A 16,429-nucleotide genomic window follows, 5' to 3' on the forward strand; every position below is an offset into this window, starting at 1 on the left:
CATCCGAAGTCAGTTGTGCAAGCGCCGAAATGAGAGACATCAACCTGTTAGTGCGTTGCCAACCCCTCTTAAACATACAATATGTATATACATACTCAAGTCTGGTTAAAACACCTAATGTGCCAGATGTGATTCACGTCCACCTCTCCTAGCCACCAGTTGATTTGCCTTTTTTCCCCAATATCCAGTGCAGCAATACCCCTTGCTATTAACAAAAGGGCGTTTGGTTTGTTGGCCATTAGGTTACTTAGATCGGATTTAGATACAAACCCCTAGTGCCGTGAATGGATTTACGATCCGAAAAGGTAAATGTTGCAACCGCAGACCTGGTTACAAGTTAAGATTAGAATTAGAAAAATCCTCCATATCACATGAATTTATTAATTAGCTTTCGTTCCAAAGCTTAACCCTTTTTTCATCTCGACATCCAGAGCGCCACCTCAAAGTAAAACCCCACCGGACAGCACATGAAGTTGACAACACCATATTTCAATAGTCGTGTCTTATTCTCACTTCCGGTCACTAGAATCTTGTAGATGTGATAGGTCATCTGACGCGTAGCGAATCATAATGCATCAACTGTCGCTGCTGGGAGGATGAGACCCAAGGGCGGTGGCGCCACATCCGTCAACCATGCTAGGTAGTAATCAGTTAGTGACCACCACTAGGTTTGGGGTCTCATCCGAAGTCAGTTGTGCAAGCGCCGAAATGAGAGACATCAACCTGTTAGTGCGTTGCCAACCCCTCTTAAACATACAATATGTATATACATACTCAAGTCTGGTTAAAACACCTAATGTGCCAGATGTGATTCACGTCCACCTCTCCTAGCCACCAGTTGATTTGCCTTTTTTCCCCAATATCCAGTGCAGTAATACTCTTTCTTGCAATTGCCAAGTCATAAATAAATCACCCCTTAAGTCTCCAAAAACACAAGTACATCAATTCGTAGATTTATTTAAGATAAGAATGGATTTAGGAAAATCCTCCATATCACATAGATTTATTTATTAGCTTTCGTTCCAAAGCTTAAAACCTTTTTTCATCTCGACATCCGAAGCGCCACCTCAAAGTAAAACCCCACCAGACAGCACAAGAAGTTGACGACACCACATTTCCATCGTTTGGCCTCTCCACCATAGGCATCGTTAAAGCTCATTATTTACACCCGCTACAGCGGTAGCAGCAGGGAAGACCATACTTGAGAACCGCAGCTCTGCGGTATAAATGGTAAGATGAGTGTCATTATACTTCCTATACTATCCTGCGGTTGTCTCGAGCACCATGCTTGTTGCTTAAACCAAAATCATGGCCCCCAGTCGTTGTTATCCAACTGAAATCAAAGCTACCTTGCCAAAACCACTTTCATTTTGTAGTTCACCTGCCCAATTGACACCTCTGTTCAGCAACTGTTGTGTCAAATCAATTCTCGATACTATGTAAAGCAATCACATCTGACTGACCACCAGTCCCGGCAATCTATTTGCCAGCATGTATAGCTAGCCTCTGTTTGTTTTTACTGCAACAGCAGCGCTCACCATATCAATGAGCAATGAGTTCAGCTGATATAGAAATTTTTCAATGGGGGCGAGTTAATCCGAAGTGCAAACTTGACCACAGTAACAAACATAGAAAAATAATCCACATAAATGCAACAAAGCACATAGAGATTTCCATCAAGATGGTTACTAAAGCAGGATCCAAGCTTGATGGAGGAACCATCTGTTCTACTGACCATACTTCTGAAACTCCCACTCACTGTTATCTGCAGATGTACAAAGTTTTTGTCAGCCACATGATGTACAATTGCAGTGGTTAAATTTGAGGGGGCATATCAAAACAATGGATGCTCAAAGGACAAACTTGATGAGTCTTGAGCCAGCGACTGATACAATGGAAATGGAAGGCATGATTACAGACACCTGTTTTAAGCAAAGCATGTCAATTGTAGTCAATCAATAAATCACTATTTGGATAAAATGTGTCCAATTGTGTATAGGCATTTTGCTCAACAACTCGAACTCCACCTTAATAAAGTGTGTGCTCTTTTTCTCCAATCATGCATTGATATATTACAATGTATCTTTCATCAGAAAACAAATATAAGCTTATACTAAACATATGTAAAATATATGAAAAAACTGTTAGAACCCTTGCAGATTCTAAACTTAGGGTTGATCTCTTTAGGGGATCGGCCTCCTTGGAACTCTATAGGGGTTCCTCCCTCCAAGTTGCTGCTCAAAGGCTGCAGAAAAGATTCATCTATTCTTATGAAAAGAAAAGGAATACATGGCTATTTATAGAGCTTCTAAACCCTAACTCTTAATAGGACTCCTACTTAAGACTCTTACTTCTAACCAACTCCTAATAGGACTCCTACTCAAGACTCTTATTCCCTTACAACTCCTAATTCTTCTCTAAGAAAAAACCTCCTACATAAATGCCCCTCTCAATTAGGACTCTCCTAGCTATAGTCCTAACAGAATGTCCCTCTCAATTAGGACTCTCCTAGCTAGAGTCCTAATAGTTTTACATAAATGTCCCTCTCAGTTAGGACTCTCCAAGCTAGAGTCCTAACAGACCCGCCCTCTTCAAATCAGCCTTGTCCTCGAGGCTGATGATTCGTGAATTCTGGGAATTTGATCATCAAGTCGTCATAGTTCTCCCAAGTGGCATCTTCTATTAGTAGGTTCGCCCACTGTATAAGCACTTCATTAGTGGGTCGTCGTCGTCGAGTCACGATCCGTCGATCAATAATGGCACTTGGCTGGGTCTGGAGTTCTCTTTGGGTAGTCATATTTGGTGGGTGGCTTTGGGCTGTCTCCAAGCACCTATTTAAAACTTTCGGCTGGCTGTTGGTTTATGGGTGATATGTCATACTCCTTTTCAATTTAGTACCCAGCATATGGAATAACTTTGTCCAAAATCTGCTTTTGAAGATGCAAGTAGAATTTGTCACAAGCACAATGCGTCCCTTATAGTGTAATTCTTTTGAGTCCCAATTGTAATGAGCCATGGGGCTTGGTGCTTCCTCCCATTTTTTTTTATAATCTTACTAGTATCTGAATCTTCCTGCCATTCCATCTTAATATCCTCAAGGAAGTCGCTGGTCGGAAGTGAAACGGTCGAAACTTCAACTTGCTCGGGTAGCTGCGAAAGCGCATCTGCAAGAACATTCTCTTTCCCCTTTTTGTAAGTTATTTCAAAATTAAATCCAAGAAGTTTTGTTACCCATTTTTGCTACTCAGGGGATGGTATCTTTCGCTCCAAAAAGTACTTGAGGCATTTATGGTCGGTTTTATTTTGAAATCGTCGACCAATTAAGTAGGGTCTCCACCTCGTTGCTGCGCGCACAATGGCGAGCATCTCCTTATCATATGTTGACTTATTTTGATGGGAGGGAGATAATGCCTTGCTAGTGTATGCGAGTGGTCGACCATCTTGCATGAGAATGGCTCCAATTCTGACTCCAGATGTGTCGGCCTCAATAATGAAGGGTCGGTTGAAATCTGGTAGTGTTAGCACCGGCGTCGTTGTCATGGCTGCCTTAAGTTTGTCGAAGGCAGCGGAGGCTCTGTCCAACCATTGGAAGACATCTTTTTCTAGTAAGGAAGTAAGTGGTGCACTGATCTTTCCATAGTTTTTCACGAACTTGCGGTAGTAGCCTGTTAAACCCAGAAAGCCATGTAGCAATTTTATGTTTCTCGAGGTCGGCCAGTTTTGCATTGCACCAATTTTGAAGGGGTCCACTGCCACACATTCCTCTGATATGATATGCCCAAGATATTCCACCTTTTGTTGAAGAAAGCAAAAATTCGTGGTTGTTGTGTGTTCAAAAGGTGGTTTTCCGTATGTCTTCTTCGCATGCTCGTATTTGATGATACCCGGATCAAAGGTCCAGCTTTGTAAAGATTTATGCTCCCTTTCATCTAGCAATTCATCTACTATTGGAATAAAGTATTTGTCCTTGATGATTATGCCATTGAGAGCTCGGTAATCAACACATATTCGCCTTGTTCCGTCCTTCTTGCGTACAAGTAGCACCGACGAAGAGTAGAGGTTGCAACTTGGCCGAATAACTCCTGTTTCGAGCATCTCTTTTATAATCCTTTCTATTTCATCCTTCTGGAGATGTGGATACTGATATGGCTGAGCATTTGCTGAAGATTTGCCTGGAAGAATCATTATACAATGATCATGCCGACGGGTAAGAGGCAGGTTGCGCGGTTCGTCAAATATATTTGAAAATTCAGCAAGCAAAGGAAGTATATTTGGATCTTCAAATTCTGTTGGCTCTCCCTTAGTTTGTTGCTCAAGTTGTACCAAAAAGCCGCTGCATGCTTTATGCAAAACATTCTCCATTTGTTGTGTGCAAATCGTTGTTATGTCGCCCCCACGTTTCCCGTGCAATGTCACCTGTTTCTCCTTACTGTAAAATTTCATAATTAGTTTCATAAAATTCCAAGAAATATCACCTAATGTCGTCAACCATTTAATTCTGAGCATGGCCTCATGATTGTTAAGAGGGAGAAAGAAGAAATCTGCAATTATCTCTTGGTCCTGCAGCAATAGTTTCTCCTGCGGGCGCCTACGATCACAATTCAAAATCCGTCCGTCGACGACCTTAACGTCAAACCTGCTGCAATTCTCAATAGGTAAGGCCATCTGGATAGTAACCTTACTATTTAGAAAGTTATTAGAACTGCCCGTGTCGATGAGAACAGTGATAGGTTGTTGTTTGAGAAGGCCTCCAACTTTCATCGTTTGCGGGTTTGAGTAGCCGGCTAGTGCATGTACCGTAACTTCAGTCGGTTGTGGCTCTTCTTCTGCATCTTTTTCTTCATGTTCAAAGCTCTCTTCTGGATGTTTAATGACCTCTTCTTCTATTGGTTCAATCATAAGAAGTCTCCCTTTACTACAGCAATGCTCACGGCTCCACGGCTCGTCACAATGCCAATATAACCTCTTCGCATATCGCTCCCGAAGCTCTTCTCTTGTTAACCTCTTTGGTGTAGGGACTTGGTCGATAGTAGGGGGGGCTGAGGGCTTTAATATTACTGGTTGAGAAGCGACCCTAGTCCTCCGAGCTTCATGGTTCAATTGCTCCTCTTGATGTCGTGCGAAAGAGATGGCTGCTATAAGAGTATATGGTTGTCGCGCTTTAACTTCTCCTCGGATCTCCGGCTTCAAGCCCTCAATGAAGGTCCTCAATAGCTGTTTTTGAGACCAATCATAAGTTTGATTAGATAACCTTTCAAACTTGGTTTGGTACTCCTGAATGGTGGAGGTTTGTTGGATCTTTGCTAGTTGTTCGTCAATATTCTCGTAATCGGTTGGTCTGAAGCGAATCAGTAGTCCTTCTTTGAATTGTCGCCATGAAAGGACTCCATAAGTATGTTCAAACCAGTCAAACCACTGTATAGCATCCCCTTCAAGATGTATAGCTGCAATTTTCACCATAGATACATCCGCGGTTTTGTGGTACCGAAAATATCGCTCCGCGCGCGAGATCCAACCAATCGGGTCTCCTTCTTCCCATCTAGGGAACTCCACTCTCATGCATGGATAGTTGGGGTTGGTCATAGAGCCTACCCTCCCTTGGAAGTCATCTCTTCGGGCTTGGTGTGATTGGGCAAAGCTCTCTCCTTGATATGATTTCTTCGGGCTTAGTGGTCGGCCCAATCTGAGTTCGGCAAAGAGTGTCCGAATCTTATCCTCCATTCGCGCCTCCAAGGCTTCGAATTTAGCATTGATTGCCTCCTTAGATGCCATAGTATATGGCCCCAAATCAATGATGTTAAGATCTCTCTTTTGCTGTTGGGTTAAAGGCATGTATAGGTTGAGAGAAGTGATGGTCGAAAGTGTTGGTGGATTGGTGGATGTAGGCTGCGGTTTAGGCTTATTTTGTGGCTGTTTTGGGTGCAGTTTGAGGGTGTGGTTTGGTAGAGTTTTAGGGCTGTGGATGAAAGTTTTGGATCTATGGTAGATGGTAGCAAAGGTGTGACAGAAATCCGTGGAAGTTGCAGCAAGTATGTGCTGTCTTGTAAGAGTAGAATTGTCGTCGAAGAAACAACGGTTTCTCGACGTAATTTTCACCAAAAACTTGAGAGAATTGAGGAGGGAATTGATAGCAAAATCACAGTTTATATGACAGCAAGGATATCTAATTTAATCAAGAAAATTTCGGCAGTATAACAGCAAGGAAATTGGTGCAAGTTGCAATTGCAGAATTATCGTCGAAAAATTTCAGCGGGCTACGATGAAAATTTGCAGCAACATAAAATCGTTTTTAGAGATGAATTTCTTAATAGATCAATCTTAGATGGAAGCCAAGATGATCTATGAAGTGTATAAGAAATTTCATTCAAAAAAGATTGCAAATAGATGGGTTAAGGCAACGATATGCAGCTGAAATTTTCTGTAGCATAGATTTTCAAGTGCAGCAGATTGGACATAAAAGATCAGTAGTTTATATTGAGAATTTTTCGATGAAACCAAAGGAAAATCTACTGTTAGGAAGTTTCAAAGATGTCATAAAAATTTCGTACAAATTTGGATAGAAAAAGCACAGTAGCAAGATCAAACAGATGGTGCTATGCAGCTTGAATTCTGCAATTCAAGTGCAGCAGATTGGACATAAAAGATCAGTAGTTTATATTGAGAATTTTTTGATGAAACCAAAGGGAAATCCACTGTTAAGAAGTGTCAAAGATGTCATAAAAATTTCGTAGAAATTTGGATAGAAAAAGCACAGTAGCAAGATCAAACAGATGGTGCTATGCGGTTGGAATTCTGCAATGTATCTTTCGTCGTAGAGATGAAAAGTTTATGCAGCAATATAGGAACGATTTTTTTTTTTTTTTTGGATTTTCGAATAAGGATAACTAAATTGCAGCAGCAGTAAGGTAGGAAACCAGAACCTGTTGCAATTCACGGGGAGATCAAAGGATGATCCGTGGTGGTGAAGATGATGGCGGAATTCGGTGATGATCTTTTAAGCAATTGTGGGAATTGCTTTGGATGGTTGTGGAGGGTTGATGGATGGCTGTGGAAGGGTAGCGAGACGCCAAGAACGCTGCTCTGATACCAGGTGTTAGAACCCTTGCAGATTCTAAACTTGGGGTTGATCTCTTTAGGGGATCGGCCTCCTTGGAACTCTATAGGGGTTCCTCCCTCCAAGTTGCTGCTCAAAGGCTGCAGAAAAGATTCATCTATTGCTTATGAAAAGAGAAGGAATACATGGCTATTTATAGGGCTTCTAAACCCTAACTCCTAATAGGACTCATACTTAAGACTCTTACTTCTAACCAACTCCTAATAGGACTCCTACTCAAGACTCTTATTCCCTTACAACTCCTAATTCTTCTCTAAGAAAAAACCTCCTACATGAATGCCCCTCTCAATTAGGACTCTCTTAGCTATAGTCCTAACAGAATGTCCCTCTCAATTAGGACTCTCCTAGCTAGAGTCCTAATAGTTTTACATGAATGTCCCTCTCAGTTAGGACTCTCCAAGCTAGAGTCCTAACAAAAACTCCCACATATCCGCATGCATTTGTATTGACAACATATGCACATGTAATTTTATTGACCAAACCAGGGTATTCTGCGACCACTCACTTTCTCTGGTTTCAATAAATCTAGTGCCCCAAACAAATTCAGCCAGATATAACGAGTGAAGCAAAGTTTGATTGAGCTAAACATGCAAATTAGCTGCATTAACTTACAAAGTTCAGAAAAATAGAAAACAAAATCTAAACCACCGTGCCAAAATGACATCTATGTAGCTGCATTTGTGACATTATATGTATATGCAGTCCTTTGATAGGTTATATAAGGTTGTGGTCTCCGTACATGATTCATTGCAAGGTTCATCGTACCATGACATATCGCTCAATATAAGTGGTACACACCAGTTTAATAGGGGACTGATATGCCCTACCATACCATGTGTCGGTGCATCAGAATGGTTTGGTACATACTATACCAACAGCCGATTGGTACACCGGCATGGGCTAGTAGGGCGCACCATAGTTCATTGGATATATGAAATCTCATGATCTGCATAAGCATGAAAATGCAGTTGTATATATAATTTAAATTCGTCCTCTTTAGTGTTGTTTAATCTATTATCGTTATTATTTGGTATTAAATACATGATTCATGTTGATATGACTGAGAACTTCTACCTTTCTTATGGCATCTAACTTAAACAGCTACCTCCGACATATGCGTTATGCAATACCTTGACCATCCACATATTGCAACTGCTTTTCAGAACATCAATCCAAACATAATCACGATTTAAATAAAATACTTTAGGTTTCTCAGTGTTCTATCTAAACAGAAGCAAAATACATCGCATCCAGAGTATGAATTCCTTTTTTATTATACCTCACGTTATAATACATATACTCACATATATAATAATGTACGGTCTGAGAGTGCATGTATATATTATGATGACATGGGGTGTAAGGGTGCATTTATATATTATGATATGGGGCATAGAAATTCATAAATTTGCTATGCTTTCTAAATATGCATATAAGTATTTTGAATTATTTCGATATAAAATTTTATCTCTTTATTTTGCATATGCTATGTTGTAGGGTTATGCTTATTAAAAAAGTCATAGGATGAGGGGTTTATCATTGAATATCTTATGGCAATGATTTTGAAATGTATACATGACATAATGTATGCTCACCCGAATAAAGCTATAAAGGCTTATACTCACTGAGCGATCACTTATTATAGATCATACTTTGTATGTTAGGATACTAATACCCTATCCAAGTGATTGGATAGGAAAGTGAGTACGTGCAAGCCCATGCCAGCATAGATATGGATGATTGATCTATGAGAATTTTGTGTGTATAAATTTTGGACATGTTATGTTTATGTTTTCCTTTGATCAAATGTTGTAATCAAAAATACTATGTATAGGGAAAACCCTATTAGTAAGTTAACATATTTTAATTTTAAGATTGCCTACTTTTCACTGCACTCCTATCGATGGTAGTAATGAAAATTAAAATGTGACATCTGACTTTAGTCATGTATGTAGGGTGTTGGTAGAACTAGGAGTAGGACGTTATAACGATAACACCATCGAGTCGGCCACCATTTCCTTCGACAACGTGGTCGAATCGATCACAAAACATTCTATGATGACAACGCATCAAATCGACCACACATCCTACAATGATAATACAATCAAATCAACCACAAAGCATCTTACGATGACGATGCGATTGAATCAACCATAAATTCTTCTACAACAACGACACAATCGAATCAGCCACAAAATGTTCTACTACGACTTGACCAAATTGGTCATAAAGTGTTCTACGATAATAAAATAATCAAATCAATCACAAAGGTCATACAATGATACGATCGAATTAGACACAAAGCATCTTATGACATGACAGAATCAACCACAAAGCATCATATGATGAGGACAAGCGACACCCAATGACGACAAACACAAATCCAACAAGGACCTTCAACGATACAGATAACTTAAGTATTAGAATATCACCCGATAAGCAATTGATGTGATCGACATGTTAGATGGGACCTAACCCCATGTCAGATAGAACATCACCCAACTTAGTCTTGGAATATCACCCAACAACCCACTAAGCACATCGTGTCCCGACCCTTTTCACATGTCAAAACACGATGAGAGCATATGACACATTATTGGCATGTCACACCCATTTGATCGACATGTCAGATGGGACCTAACCCCACAAGGTAACAATGTAGCATCAACGAGAATGTTGACCCAACCACACGAGGTCAACTATGCAACCCTAACGAAAGTTGACTTGATAGGGCCGTTACCATATAACTACGGCCCGAACGGTTCAACGCATGATTCTGCCACCCTTTAATAGTTGTAATTGTTCGTGACATTTATCGTAGCTTCAACCCAATGCCCATCACACTAGAAAGGCTTCAATTGTTCGTGACATTATCGCTTTTAATTTCAACACTTGACCAAATGCTCTGTGTGTCTTTCCTAACTTAAGTATCAAAAGGCCTTGTCAAGCGCACGACTCCTACGTATTTTTTTGCACGATCTCAATTTGAATTCCCAAGCTACCCAATACCTCGACTTTGAGACAGATTCAAAGTGGACCTCAATTAGCTTGAAACCCAACCACATGTGACAACCAAAATCTAACTTGACAAAAGATAGAATTCAAATCTAGTTTGAAATTATCATTAACATGTCTAGCATGAAGCAAGTATATATAGTCTGCTCACTTTTCCATTACGCTAAAGTTGCATTCTTTAGGCGGTGAAGCTACAATGCATGATTAACTACAAGGGTGGGTAGTATATCAGATTTTTCCAAGGGGAGTGTTTTCAGAAACTTTATGGATTTAAGGTCGCCTGCAGATGTAAGTAGCCTGGCCCCTGCATTTTTCACAATACTAAATTTTGCTAGCCACTATATTGGAAGTCACCTCTCATGGATTTTAACAGTCCATGATTCCAAATCTGACAATAATTAGGTTTAAATATGTGACAGAAACCATAATAAAAAAGAATAAAAATATGCAGGACACTTCTTCAAATAAAATTCCTGGATATAACAAAAACACCCTGGTTTGTTCTTGAAGAGAATCAAAACTGCAACAATCTCGGGCATAATACCTGCTCAAGATTTATTTGAGTGTAACCACAAGGTTCCTGTCGATGAATTTGGCACCTCCTACCTTTCCCTGCATGGAAGAAGGCAATTTGATTACGCGTCTCTGGTCCCCAGCTTCCACCAATAGCTCTGACCCTCCCCGATACTGCATGTATCAGATAACAGCAAATCAGCATTCCAAATGTTGGCCATTACATCGATAATATGCACAAACGCAGAAAAAAGAAATAAAAGAAAATGGCATGAACCCTTTGCCTGTGCAAGGTTGCTGAATTAGCAAATCCAGGTAATGATGAATTGTTGGCTTGTGGCCTTATAAACCTTGTCAAGTCTCAACAAGAAAAGAGAAATATACTTCTATTCATAACTTAGCAGCAAAATATGACAAGTGTACTAGATAATACAACCATATAGTTCCATATTCCACATCACAATATTCGGAGAGGAAAGAAGTGAGATGAACTCCTTTTTACTGGAATTCTTGCAAGATCCTGCTATTGTGCATGGCCTATTCATCAATCAGATCATTCCTAATATCCTAGGAGCCAAAATGCTCGTGACATGTGACAACTAATATCCTTAGATACATGGTAGAACTAATGGAGTCCAGTTCCATGAGAGGATAATAAAGAAAAAACAACCATCTTTAGATTGGCAAATCAGTCTGCTTAACAAACTTGAGCTTCCTCAAAAAGGATCTGATGGATATGTTAATCAAGAATGCCCATCATACATAATCCATGAAATAACAAAGTTCTGTTATTTTCTTGAAAAGAAAATACAGTAACAAAGTTTTGTTATTGCAAACAAATATGTAAACACTAGCACAAAATATAGAATAGGGAAGTTACAGTTTTGCATGAATAAACATGCATGGGCCACAAGTTCTTATATAGAAAGACCTATTAACAAATCCAGAATCATATTAATCTACCAAAACAACAGGTTCATCCGTATAAAACACAAGTGAGATAAAAAATGGAAATAGTTCATTAATGATATGCATTTCATGACTCTCATCAACAGTCAAATAGTAACAGAATGAAGACTAAAAGGTCAACCCAAGGAGGTCACCATAGTTCGTGATGAAGAAGAAAGTCTCTTTGCTGATTGTTAGTTAAGAGAGGTGAAGAGAGACAGAACGGATGAGGTGAGTACAGTGGGAAAGATAGAAGTTCATATAACCCATGCATATATTGTAGAGCAAACAAGTGTCGTATCAATTAACACCGGAAGAAAAAAGAAAGGATCACCCAAGCGCATAAGGTCCTCACCAATGCAGAATATAGGGAGGAACAACATAAAAGTTGTTTCCATGACCCAAACTGTTGCAACAATCTCCGATGGTAATCAACAAAAGAAATGATAATCATGTATTGGTCAAGGTTCCATCAAGTACTATTATGCAAAAGTTTACTATGTGCAATGTCGCAGCAGTGGCAATGAAATTCACGGCATGGAGGATTCATGCAGAAAAAGTTAACTAGAAAGAAAGCAAAAAAAAAAAAAAACACCAATTAGTACCTAGAATGTTTTATATCCAGAAAAAGATTCTCAAGGACCAAAATCAAGTTTTATATGGAAACAGTCACATATCTCTGGGCAGCATGCAGTTAAAGTAATAAGTGCAACTAAACAAAAATTTACTGTTTATGTATGACAACATGGGTTACAAACAGCTAGTCAAGATGCTATATTAAATAACACAAAAGTATACCACAAACCAGGTGCAACATACTTGGTATAATTTTATCTCAGTCTTATCAAAACCTGGCATGAAGAGGGTCACCGACTTCTGGCTGGGGTCAAAAATAACAGATGATTCAGAACAGCGGCTCGAAGTCCGAAACAGATCTTTGGTGTCTTTGTTTAAAGATTCTATCATGGCTTTCAGATCTACACATTCCTCTGAGGAGATATACGGCAGACACCCAAAGGGTAAAGGCAAGAACTTTTGGATTATCGATTCTGTCACAACTGAAGATGTTGGATCAAACCCTAATACTCCACATATGTGTGTTCCAGCTTGAATTGCACAACCCCAATAACGCAATGCAGCATCAACAGATGTTGATCTGCTTGTATCCATAACAAGGTAACAACCAAACTTTGATGAATCAGTGAATGAAACTGAGGATTTCTGCAAAGACAGAAGCAAACGGTGATGAGTAACTTCCTGACAATAACAAGAGAATGAATATCATCATAAACGATAAAATAGATATCAAGTTGAATTAGGATAAAACCTCTAGAACCCGTTCAATGTCATCCCAAATTTCTGCACTTGTTTTGTCTTCAATGGATCCACCATATAACCTTATAGATTCATATGCTAGTTTCAATAAAGAAGGTGCTGTCAATCTTCCGATGTCTGTCTTCTCAGCCATGTTTCTCATATACTTCAAATACCATCTTCCTTTCAAGGAAAAAGTCACTTACATTCACAGACAGAAATACGTTTGAATCATAGAGGCAACACTTACCTTGCTCTATCTGTGGTACCAATCAACCTTAATGTCTCCTCGGTGCTCATGCCATCATACACGATCACATCAAACTCTCTTTGTGAGAGATTTCTCTCGCCAGGAACAAAATTCACCATCTTCTGAAGCGTCAAGGCAGAGAAAATAGAGTCCATCCCAGGAAGAACCCCGAGTTCTTCACCCACAACCTATCCTTACAAAGAATAATATCAAGTAATTCTTCTCAGAGGTAGAAATAGTGTAAAAAAATACAGATTGTACGGATTACAAGAGTGGCATTCCCACCCCTTCAAGGACTCCTTGAGTCAAATTCAGACGGGCATCTACTTTCTTCATTCGATCAAGAGGATCCAGAAGCATCTACACTTTTTAAGAAGATTGGATGAAGCAAGACTTGTCATTTCCATAATCAAGCAACAAAACATAGTGGTTGAATAAACAAAATATGATCATAACACTTACCTTGCTTGTTTCCAACCTAACAACAGAAACATTATTATCACACACCCGTGGAGAACTTCCAATCCTGCAACCCATCAGCTTCTCAACAGTCGGGTCTTGAGAATGTACTAGTAAGCATGTCTTCAACCCTTCCATTGCATAATACTAGAGATTCCAGAATGATAAAGAAATGGATAATAATACATATGCACAGTTTTGAGTAACACAAAAAAGTACCGAGAAAATTTTCCAATCATTTCCTTTCAATATCACTGCACTCTAGGGACATGGCATTCTACTAAACAGCTAGCAGCAGTGGTTTCGGTCCCAAATTTTCCGAGCCCGTGAAATGATTGCAAGTTTCTCTAGGAACTTAGAACCAGGTAATCAAATATCCACATAACAAGCTATTATAATAATCCTAGTAAATACTTAACCTTTCGTTGTCTAGTTGTCTCCTAGATAATATCAAGAAAATAAGCACCTTAGCATCACCGTATGTATAGCACACAAGAACACCACATTTCAATTTCACATTTCACTTAAATATCAGTGTCCCATCCGTTGTCATCATAATTGAAAAGTGGGCGTACTCTGTTCAAGAAGTAAACTATCTTAATTCCAAATTTTCTCTAGAAATAAGATAGCGAGGAGTAGGACGGAAAGGATTAGATCTCGAGTCCCATTCAGACTAAAGATAAGAGATAACCAGACTGCTTATAGTGTACTGAGCCAATGTATTCATTTTACTACCAAATCAACGGAAAAGCGGATATAGGTCAATGACCTCAGAAGGTGGGAGCGAGACGAGGGCAGAGAAGGAATGAACCTGGGCGGCAAGCACCGCGGCGGTGGTCTTTCCTGAACCGCCTTTGCCCAAAAATGTGACCAATCTCGTGGGCTTCTGGGGAGGATTGCGCGAATCCGCCACGACCGGGGCTCCACTTCTCCTGCGAGGACGGGCTCCTCTGCGTATCCGGAGGGGTTCAGCGTTAGGGTTTTGTGGGGAAATGGTCAGGGTGGAGGAGAAGGGTGGAGGAACCAACAGAGCCATGGATTATCGAGGGATCGAAACGATCCAATGAACTTGCAAGCAGCCCAAATCTCCGGATTTCTGTCCGGTAGGGCATGGCGGCATTCCTGGCGTGGGTCTCCCATGGGAGGGATGAAGGGTAGGGATGACACGTGCTGTTGCCGTCACATTCCCAATCGAGCTAATAATATTTTATACTGTCGAATGGATCAAAATTAGCAAAGTAGATTAAAATAAGTAGATTAATATAGATTATATTAATACTGTTCTTGCTATCTTGCAAAAAAAAAAATAATAATAAAATAAAATAGTACTCATACTACCAATAAATTCGCAGAGGTCAGACATGCTGAAGAAATCGATCGATCTGCTCCAATCTAAGTCAAACAGCTAAACAAGCTGGATTAAGCTGCCGTGAACATTGAAACGGACGCTCGCATGCGTTTGGAAACAAACAAACAAGCTCTGAACTCGTCAACTGTTCCTCCTCGTGCAATCTCTAAAAGTCAATAAAAAGATTCGGGTTGCGGGTTGACTATTAGGAACATTAGCAATCCAATCGCCGCTATTCCAACCAATACATGAGAGCTGACTTCGCCTGATCGAACTAGTTATGTAATGCCACCATGAAACACGTCCCTATTTGCATCAGAATCAAAGCTTTCGTCAACTTCGTTACAGCCGAAAACTTGTTCAGGCTCGGCTCATCTACCAGCTAAAGAGGAGACTCGAACAATTCAAAGAACACACAAATAAAAATTATCCTTTCTCTAAATCTCTCTAACATAGGACAGAAGTAAACACACCAAAAGACAGAGAAAGAGGACGTAGGATATTCTGACGACGTTCATATAGGAATCGTGTTCACCGCGCTAAGTGACTCAATCGGCAGTCGACGGGCTCTTCTGAGCGAAGGAAAGCAACGGGCTCCGCAGCGGCGAGCGCGGGGTGGGCACCTCCGAAAGCCGCCGCCCGTCGGCATCGTAGTATATGACGCCGGAGAAATTCAGCGGCTGGCACTTCTCCCCCATCAGTATCGTCCGGCGCCACACGCCGACGTCGCCCCTCGTGTACTCCTCGCGCTCTCCATCCGAGTCCGCGTCGCCGAAGCCGTCCACCCTCAACTGAGTGACCTTCTTCTTATGGATGATGCTAGACCGGCGCCGCGAGAGCTTCCTGGCCGCGCGCGACATGCGCTTGGAGCAGGTTGAGACGAGGGCGGTGACAACGTGGAGCAGCCGGATCGTCATGGCCGGGCCTCCGGAGTTACTCCCCATCACTGTTCGGATCACTTCCCTTTCGAGGTCTACGCTCCAAATGCATTTATTTATAGACATCGGAAGGGACAGAGTATTGTCAGTATAAGGAAAGAAAAGAGAGATGCAGATGCAAGCATGAAGTCCAGCAAAAAACATACTTATATGGATAAAAACTGAATTGTTTGGCTAGTTTAGTTATAAATTCAGGTTAAATCTTAAAGAGTTACAATCCTCTACAACTCTTATCTTTATCTAAACTTAAATTTTAAATGTAAGACTTTTCTTATCAAGATTATCTTAACATGGAAAGTGAACGTAAGCCCATTAACTTGCAACGTCATAATAGAATAATAGTCCAAGATACTTAAATTCAAAATAATGACAATAAACTCATCTAACTATTATTTTCGATTGAAATCAATTAATTAGCATATACATGCGGGTTTTCCTTCCTCCAATCGAAGAAGTTGCTTTTGGAGAGGAGTTCTCTTATATTGTATGTGAACAAAGTCAGGAACAAATAGTGAATGATGACAAAAAGA

General features: G+C 40.3%; 2 protein-coding genes across 5 annotated transcripts; both read right to left on the reverse strand.

Moving 5' to 3' along the window:
• Positions 1-1,455: 1,455 nt before the first annotated feature.
• On the reverse strand, positions 1,456-14,802 carry LOC135676036 (uncharacterized protein At1g26090, chloroplastic-like). 4 transcript variants are annotated; one of them, XR_010514117.1, is made up of 9 exons: positions 14,425-14,802; positions 13,617-13,760; positions 13,440-13,514; positions 13,155-13,342; positions 12,918-13,083; positions 12,410-12,811; positions 10,674-10,816; positions 1,864-1,922; positions 1,456-1,765 (listed from the first exon to the last, which is right to left on the reverse strand). XR_010514117.1 is itself a non-coding variant. In XM_065186798.1 (8 exons), the coding sequence occupies exons 1-7, from the start codon at positions 14,647-14,649 to the stop codon at positions 10,685-10,687; spliced, it is 1,332 nt and encodes a 443-aa protein (XP_065042870.1). In that variant the 5' UTR covers positions 14,650-14,802; the 3' UTR covers positions 1,772-1,922; positions 10,674-10,684. The 4 variants fall into 4 exon arrangements, 3 of the variants coding, with proteins under 3 accessions (XP_065042870.1, XP_065042873.1, XP_065042871.1); XM_065186798.1 differs by lacking the exon at positions 1,456-1,765 and having other exon boundaries at positions 1,772-1,922; XM_065186801.1 differs by lacking the exon at positions 1,456-1,765 and having other exon boundaries at positions 1,772-1,922; positions 13,617-13,680; positions 14,425-14,552.
• Positions 14,803-15,165: 363 nt separating this feature from the next.
• Positions 15,166-15,945, reverse strand: LOC135677686 (uncharacterized). The gene has a single exon (XM_065190056.1). The coding sequence runs from the start codon at positions 15,903-15,905 to the stop codon at positions 15,510-15,512; it is 396 nt and encodes a 131-aa protein (XP_065046128.1). The 5' UTR covers positions 15,906-15,945; the 3' UTR covers positions 15,166-15,509.
• Positions 15,946-16,429: the final 484 nt, after the last annotated feature.

Source organism: Musa acuminata, chromosome BXJ1-6, assembly GCF_036884655.1.
Source record: "Musa acuminata AAA Group cultivar baxijiao chromosome BXJ1-6, Cavendish_Baxijiao_AAA, whole genome shotgun sequence".
In the NCBI taxonomy this organism is placed as follows: Eukaryota; Viridiplantae; Streptophyta; class Magnoliopsida; order Zingiberales; family Musaceae; genus Musa; species Musa acuminata.

Coding starts and splice junctions, on each gene's coding strand:
- LOC135677686 (XM_065190056.1), bottom strand. CDS start 15,905: ATGGGGAGTAACTCCGGAGGCCCGGCCATGACGATCCGGCTGCTCCAC.
- LOC135676036 (XM_065186798.1), bottom strand. CDS start 14,649: ATGGCTCTGTTGGTTCCTCCACCCTTCTCCTCCACCCTGACCATTTCC. Junction 12,812..12,917: donor ACATTGAACGGGTTCTAGAG/GTTTTATCCTAA, acceptor CTGTCTTTGCAG/AAATCCTCAGTTTCATTCAC. Junction 10,817..12,409: donor CTGAGATAAAATTATACCAA/GTATGTTGCACC, acceptor TGATACATGCAG/TATCGGGGAGGGTCAGAGCT.